Source organism: Notamacropus eugenii, chromosome 1 (genome assembly GCF_028372415.1).
Source record: "Notamacropus eugenii isolate mMacEug1 chromosome 1, mMacEug1.pri_v2, whole genome shotgun sequence".
In the NCBI taxonomy this organism is placed as follows: domain Eukaryota; kingdom Metazoa; phylum Chordata; class Mammalia; order Diprotodontia; family Macropodidae; genus Notamacropus; species Notamacropus eugenii.
Genome location: NC_092872.1, coordinates 445889169 through 445897645, shown reverse-complemented (window position 1 = coordinate 445897645; position 8477 = coordinate 445889169). Strand labels below are relative to the sequence as shown.

Below are 8477 nucleotides of genomic sequence, written 5' to 3'. Positions count from 1 at the left end.
TGCTCTTTAGGAGGGTCACTGTGACAGCAGAATGGAGGCTGAATTGGAGCGGGGAGAGACTTGGGGCAGGGGGACCAAGAGCAGGCTACGGTGACAGTCCAGAGACCTGAACCGGGTTGGCTGCGATGTCTGATAGGAGAAGGGAGGCAGATAGGAGATGCAAGGTAGAGATGACAAGACTTGGCAATAACCGGATAGGTCGAGTACAGGAAAGGACACACGAATGTTGTGAGCCCCAGATTTGGGAATCAGACTGCATGGGTTTGCATGCTAGCTCTCCTAGTTCCCAATTCACTTCTCCTCTATGAACCTCATTTTCCTCTTCTGTAAAATGAGACTCTTGGACTAATCTGTAGTTTTTCTACCAGCTCAAACTCCCTGGGTCCTATGGCTGACTTTTAATTAGCTTTTCCTTTTTCTTTGACCCACCCCCTTGCTCTGCCCTATCCTGAATTCCCCTGGCTAAGCCCAGAGGGCCCTGGACTACAAATCCCAGCAGGCCTCACGCGGCGGGAAGGAGGCGGGGCGGGGCTGGGCGCGTGTCTGAGCCTCTCTGCCTCTGCCTCTGCCTCTGCCTCTTATCTGAGTGTGGCGGGGAGGGAGGCTGCTGAACCGTGGGATTTAGGCGCGCGCGCGCGGTGGCGGGGACGCGCCCCAGCAACCATGGCGTTTCCCGGGACCGAGCGAGTGAAATAGACCCGGGAGGGGGCCAGAGGGGCGGGGCGGGGAGAGAGAGGCAGGCAGGGAGAGGCAGGGGCCGGGCTGCGCCGAGTGGGGCCGGGGCCCATGAGGAGTCCGGGGGACCATGGGCTCCAGGATCAGGTGAGCGCGGGCAGGCAGGCCTGGAGCTGGGCAGGCCGGGATGAGGTTGGGGGAAGCCGGGTTGGAGAGGCCGCGGGCCCGGGGGACTTGTTGCAGTGACAGGAAGGGCCTCGTCTGCTCGGGAGTGGGGGTGGGGGCGTGAGCTGTGGAATGGAGGGGGGGAAGTTGCCATGGTGACTAGAGAGGACTGGAGTGTGTGCTGGGGGGGGCGGCAGCTGGTCAGGCGCTTCCCGGGCCCCGGGTCGGGGCCCCCGGGGAGGGGAGCAGCAGGGAAACTCCGCGGGCGGTGGGGAAGGGGGAGCGGGGAATGGTAGTCTAGCAAGTGCGAGGGTCGCATAGGGAGGGAACATGTGAGCAGGAGGCGTCACACTATCTGGGTATCTACTTCAGCCTCCCTCATTTTACAGAAGGGCAGTGTGGTTTAATGGTAAGAACTCTGATACTGGGATGAGGAAAACTGGTTTCAGAATCCCCGTCCCACGTTGAATAGCTGGTCCTGGGAGAGTCCCTACTTTGCTCATCTGTCAAACAGAGAAAATAACAATTTCACCCCCTAATAGCAAACTACCCCGTAGGGTTGTTGTGAGAAACTTGCTTTGTCAACATTTTAAAACACTGTAGAACTGGGGCATGCTGTTTTTACACGTGAGGAAACTGAGGCTCAGAAAGGGGCAGTGACTTGCTGAAAACTCGGTAGTTTTTAAGTGGCAAAGGAGGGGCTGCTATGCAGGTCTCCTGATTTTAAATCCTGGGATCTTAAAAATAGGGCGGAGATGGGAGGGTCAGAAAGGCCCCCAGGGGTGGGGAGGGTAGGGGAAGTGTTGGAAAGGAATCCCTAGAACTTTAGAACTTAGAAGCGCTCTTCATAAAAACCTCTTTGGGAAGAGAGAACTGAGATGCAGAGAAGGAAAATACTATTTATTCCAATTCTCTTTATTTGAGAGACGAGAAACAGACCCTGAGAGTGAACATAACTTGTCCAAAGTTTTGCCACAAAGGTGGCAAAGTCAGATTTAAACCCCAGTCCTCTAATTCCATTGCTTGCTTCTTCCACCATGCTGAGGGAAATGGAGGTGGGGAGTAGTGTCATAAAACGCTTTGATAGCATTTATTGAATGCTTACTTTGTGCCTGGCACTGTGCTAAGCATTGGGTATTGTGCTACAGTTACTTGAGTTTGTATCTTCTGGGCTTCTTGAGTGTTCTTATCATGTCTTACACAAACATTGTATCTCTCCAAGTGCCCAGCGTGGTATTCTGTACAAAGGCTTAATAAATGTTTATTGAATGAATGCATGAATCAATACATAGTAAGGATATTCTTTTCCAACTTAAGTGCCTTACCAAGTGAGATAACATATAAAATGCTTTGCAAACCTTAAAACACTATGCCAATGCTAGCTACTACTACCATTATTGCCAATGGGTCATTGCTGTGGTCCCAGTGCCTTTCTCTGCAACTAGTCTTTGGAGCTACAGCTTGGTTAATAGCTTGATACCTGAGCACTTCTCATTGTAAAGGTAGCTAGGTTCATGAAATATTACAGTGGGAGCTGTGAGATTAATCTTAGTTTATTTAAAAAGAAACTGACGACTTTTATTATAAGAAGGGAGAGGGGAAATCTGCCTGCAACTCCCTGATATACGAATTGTATCCTGACGTGAAAATTGGCATGTATTTGGATACTGCTGGAAGTATACTGCTGGAAGACTTTGTGAAATCTTTAAGACATGAAAGCCCAAGTTTTGTCCTCAGCATTTTTCTCTCATCTAGCTATTTAAGGGAAATGGTGTTTATAATCACTGTGCTTCTCCTCTTTATAATATATAGTTCACTTTTTAAAAAAACTTTTTAGTACTTCTCTTAAGTCCTACTTTGATACCTAATCTTGGATAGGAGGTGATACTGGGTACTTGAAAATTGCCAGTGGAGTGAAAGCTCTGGTAGGGCCTACTGAGTTGGAAAGACTTTTAAATATAGGTCTAGAAATGGATGGAGTTCAGAGAGGTTTCATCATCAGGTTGATTGCAGGGTGATTTTTTTTTTTTGTCTAAATACTTTCAAAGACCGCTGAATTATAGAGGATGATAGGATCACAGATTTATAGCTGGAAGAGACCTTAGGCATCATGTGGTCCCACCCCCTTATTCTATACCTGGGGAAACGGAGGCACAGAGAGGGGAAATGACTTGCTCAAAATCATACAAGATATTAAGTGGTAGACTTGGGATTTGAAGACAAAACCTCTGACTGCAAGGCCGATGCCTTTGAAAAAAATGCTTTGCTGATGATTTTAAAAAATACATAACTATAGATGTAGAGCTGGAAGGGAGCCTGTAATACCATCCAGTCCAGCCTCATTTACACATGAGAAAAATGAGGTTTAGGGGGGTTAAATGACAATCACACAGATATTAATCATCAAAGGTGTGATTCTGCCTTGATGATGATGATGATGATAACTAGCATTTATATAGCACCTCATGGTTTACAAAGCACTTTACAAATATCTCATTTTATCCTCATAAAAGCCCTGAGAGGTCGATGCTATTATTACTATCTCCATTTTACAAATGGGAGACTGAGGCATACAGGTTAAGTGACTTGTCCAAGTTCATACAGCTAGTAAGTATCTGAGGCAGGATTTGAATTCCAAAATCTATCCATTGTGCCACTTACTCACCTCATTTCCATTGACTTCCTTTTTCTATCTCCCCCCAATACAGTTGAGCAAAAACAAGTTAACACATTGACCAAGCTTGAAACCTATAGTTCATTGCCTCTCTACTAAGAGGCCAGAGGCATTTTTCCTGTAGTCCTTTGCAGTCATATTTAGGTACTTCATTGTTCTTGAGTCTTTCATTGTTTTTTATTATGATCATGGTATAAATTGTTCTTCTGGTGTACTCACTTTATTCTGCATTTGTACAAGACTTCCCAAGTTTCTCTGAATTCTTCATGTGTCATTTCTTAGGGTACAATCATATTCCAGTTTGTTCATCCTTTCCACAATTGATGGGTTTCAGGGCCCACTGTAGTAGGCCCACTTCCTTAATAGAGAAGGATCATGATTTTAATTGGAAGAAGTAGTACCCACTTTGAGAAAATTATTCAAGGTGCTATATCACTTCAGAGTTTATAAAAAATAATCCTTTGAGAGACAGAGAATGCGGGTGTAATTATCCATATGCTGGAGGGGTGGTGTGTGTGAAACAGGTGCAGCAACTTGCCAATAGTCCACAAAGCCAGATAGTATTAGGGCTGGAACTCAAACTGAATGCCTACGCTTGCTCCACTATCTAGTACTTGATGTTTAGTATGTCTGCCTGGTCTGGCAAGACTGTATTTTCCTCTTTTTTATAGCCCCCCTCTTAAAAAGAAAGCTTCCTATATATGAAAAACAGAAGAGGTATGAAGACAGAAGATTTGTAGCTATGCTTCTGCTCTAACTGAATTTGAGACTGACACCAAGTGGAATATTAGTTTTGTTTAATTCAAACTAGTAAATTCTGTCGCCAAAATTCACCTGAAGTCCTAGAGCTATACGTTGAGTTTTTAAAAAGCTCCTTGTAAGTTTCATTTCTAGACCCCAATGAAATTTTGTTTACATTATTACCATCTTACTGACTTAGAAACTATAATTTTCAATCACAGTTGAAAGGATGGTAATGTTTTTGGTGAAATGAGAGCTGGAAGGATCTTTAGATGCCTTCTATTCTAACACCCTTATATTACCGATGAGAATACTGAGGTTAGAGAGGGAGAATGATGGAATAGTGGTGTGGTGGAAAGAACATTGGCTTTGAGACAGAGTACTTGAGTTTGAATGTCAACTTTGCTGCTAATCATCTGTGTGACCTTGTGCAAATCACTTAATTATTTGGGATCTCAGTTTCCTTATATGAGAATGCAGGGTTTAACCTACATAGTACCTTCCAGTCCTACTTTCTAGGAATTATTATTTATTTACTGTCATTCACGTAGCTAGTGGAAGAGCTAAGATTCTAACTCAGGGCTTCTGAGTTCAATCCCAGAGCTCTTTCTGTTATATTATACTACACTGGTTTCTCTACTGTCTTACTTTCCCTGTTACTTTTTCCCCAGCCGACGACCCCTGAATGCATTAGCTGTGTGTAATCATGACGTTTTTTCCCACTCTTTCCTTTAGAAATGTTAGAAAGTCCTGCCTCTTCTTTTGCTAGATACTATGTTCCTCCTTACCCCATCTCCAGTGTAGCCTTTTTCCTAAGCAATTAACCTTTTGCATCTTAGACACCGGTTATAGTAAACGTTGTAGAATTGGTTTATTTCAGTGTTTTGAGATTTGTTCTTGTGGAAGTTAAGAAGGGGAAGAGCCTAAGGGTGGGGCTGATAGTTATTTTTACTGGAACATTGGCCTCCAAGTTTTATTACTGTTAGGCTGCGTGACTCTAGTGTTGCAACCTTCATTGAATCATAGAAGGGAACATTAGAACATAGAGTTTTAGAATTAGTAAGGACTTTGAAATATGGAATGTCAGGTTGGTAAGGACCCTTAAAATACAGAAAGTTAGATCATGGAATCATCTTGGGCACAAAAGATTATGCCAAGATTGCCTGCTGGGCCTTAGCTCTGGAAAATAGGGTATTTCCAGAGTATTTTGACAAATACCAGATCAGGAAGGGATCTTAGAGATCATTTAGGCTAGCCCCAATCAGAAGTTTAAACCCATTGTAAGATGCTCTACAAGCAGTTATCCACTTTCTACCCAAACACTTCCAGTTACAGGAAAATGTTACAAGACTCTTGAGCCTGCTCATTATGTCCAGCTCTAATTGTTAGGAAGGTCTTTCCGATATTGAACTGAAATTTGCCTCCCTCTAATCCCTCCCCATTACTCTTAGGTCTTACTTTCTTCCCTGGGGCTGAGTTGAAGAAATCTAATCCATTTTCTTTATGAATTTGGGTGGTTTTTTTTTTTTATTTAAAAAGTGCATTGAATATATATAAACAAGGTGCTGAAATATCTGCAGAACTCTGGAAAATTTCCTGCTTGTAATGAAGAAGTAAGAGGGAAACCTGCATAGCACTTATTTTATATTTTCCTTGGGTTGCAGTTAACTTGAAAAAAGGTTAAAAATCCAATTTTACAAAATTTTGGAGCTGGAAGGAACTTTAAAGAACCCCTCTCCAACCCTATTTTTCAGAAGAGAAAAGTGAAGTACATAGAATTTAAGTGACTTGCCTCAAATTACACAGGAAATTAGTGGCAAAGCTAGAACACAAACTCACGTCTCCTGACTCTTGCATTAGTGTTTTTTTATGATATGACACAAGCCTACAGATAAGAAGAGCCCATGTGATATATTTAGGGCCTTGTCCATAGCATGTATTAAATAATCATTTGTTGAATGAATGAAAATTAAAGATGTAGTTTGAGATAAGTGAAGCATTAGAGTGAAAGGTTTGTTACTTCTTATAAAAGAGTTGTACAAGACATTTATTAACCATTGTATTCAGAGCACCATGTAGCTTTAGGTTTCAGTAGTCACAGATCATAGAATCTTTCAGCTGAAAGGGACCTGTGAAGTCATTAAGCCTAAATTAGAATCCCTTTGACAATATCCATCACCAACACTCATTGAGTCCAAAAACTCATTGCTTTCTGATGTATCCCATTTCAGTTTTTGACAGCACTTATTTTTAGGCAGTTTCCCCCTGAAAACTGCCTTCTTGTAACTTCTGCTCTGGCCTCTGAAACCAAGGAAAACAAGTCCATTCCCTTTTCTACAAGACTGCCTTTCATATACTTGAAGATAATTCTGTTTCCCTTAAATCCTTTCTTCTCCATGTTAAGCATCTTCAATCCTTTCAATTAATTCTTCAGTCCTCTCCCAATCTTGGTCTCACTCTTAGATACATTCCACCTATTAATACTCTTCCCCAAATATTCACGTGCTAAAATAGGAATCCAGCATGGTTCAGTTGAGGAATCACAAACTTGGAACTGAATTTGAAACCTGGCTTTGAAACTCCTGAAATGCCTGACCTTGGGCAAGTCACTTGAAGTTCAGTTGCCTCACCTGTAAATTGGAGAATAGGCTTTGAATTGCTTTGAATCCTGAAAATTCAAGTGACATTGTTACTTCTCTTTCTGACACTATCTGTCAGAACTTGAACCCAGGTTTTCCTGACTCAAGGATCAGCCCACTAGCCTTTATGCTACATTACTCGTTTAATATTATAGGTTATAAACCTATGATACTATCTTGCATTGATGGAGAGAGTTTCCACACCAGCCGTTACATATGATAAAGTCATAGGTCAGGACCAAAACCAAATGGGACTAGTAAAACTGGCAGTCCTGACCTTACAAGTTGGAGTAAAGAAAAAGCTTAGTCAGGGGCTTGAGCTGTTGCTCCTTCTATTTGCAGAAGCCAGCATTGACCTCTGGTCTGTGAGGAAGACCAGGATCCTCCATGAATGATACAGGGAAGTGAAAAAACTTAACCTTCTGTGAGACAGGGTCAGTCAGCAAATGAGATTCAGAAAGTCTCAGGTTAATACTAACTAGCCATTAACTCTCTTGCTTTTGGTAGAATATGGCAAAGCAGACAAATGTGGTTCTTTGATGTTTTGGTGCCTCTCTGTTTTGTAGGAAATATTGCCATAATATCTGAGTGCTTGGAAAGGGAACTTATGAAGCATGAAATTATATTAAGTGTAAAGTTTGGATAAAAATGAGCCTTCTTGTTCTTGGAACTAGACTGCTCTGGACTAACAGCTCAGGGGAACTGAAAGAGCAGAAGATCTGAGTTTGAAACCTGGCTCTATCCCTTACTGTTTTAAATCTCTTCTTCACCTCTCTAAGCCTCAGTTTTACCACCTTAACAGTGGAAATAAATATACCTATCTCATAAGGCTGGTGGGAGAAAAGTGCTTTAAGACCTATAGGACTGCAAGTAATTTCTTATTGCTATGAATAGGTTCCAAGTTTCTGTGTCCCAGTTGCATGAGAAAATAGACCATTTGTGACTGACTGCCGCTTATTGACGTTAACTCAAGGCATTACTTGGCTTGCTGAGACAAAATTTCAAGCAGCAGGTTCCAGTTCAAGCTTCTCAACTGATCTTACCTTTACTTCTCCCATCCTCAATAACAACAAAATTCAGTGAACATATTTGTTAAATGCGCTGCTATGCAGTAGGCAAGGTGCTAAACACTGGAAATGTAAGGAGAAAAATGGAACAGCCCTTGCCATCTGGGAGTTTACATTCTGCTGGGGGATGCAAAATAATTTCAAGGGGGTGAGAGTACTAATCATTGAGGTGGGGAGTGGGCAGGAAAAGTCTCTTGTAGAGTGTGGCACCTGAGTTGTGTTTTGAAGGAGCCTAAGATTCTGAGGTCAAGGTCAGAAGGAAGCACATGCCACATGTAGGGGCTCACTTGCGTAAAAAGCATGGAGGTAGGAACTGGAAAGGACTATGAAGGGAAGAGCTAGCAGGCCCCACAAAAACACAGATTTATTACAAATGGCTGTATGGAAAGAGATCTCTTACTTAGGCAATTTGAAAGCTAAACTGTAGGGCAGCACCTGTGTTACCCTTGCTTTATAAAAAATAAATTATTTTACACATGAAATTGAATTGAAATAGTTTCAAATGTGACCAGTCAA

The 8477-nt window shown here is 42.3% G+C and overlaps 1 protein-coding gene across 7 annotated transcripts in view; it reads left to right on the top strand.

Moving 5' to 3' along the window:
• The first annotated feature begins 546 nt into the window (after positions 1-546).
• DENND1A (DENN domain containing 1A) overlaps positions 547-8477 on the top strand; it is a 695411-nt gene continuing 687480 nt past the window's right edge. For all 7 annotated transcript variants that reach the window (XM_072631873.1, XM_072631875.1, XM_072631872.1 and 4 more), the window contains exon 1: positions 547-822. In XM_072631873.1, the coding sequence (XP_072487974.1) occupies positions 806-822 (17 nt within the window). In that variant the 5' untranslated portion in view covers positions 547-805. The remainder of the gene's footprint in view (positions 823-8477) is intronic.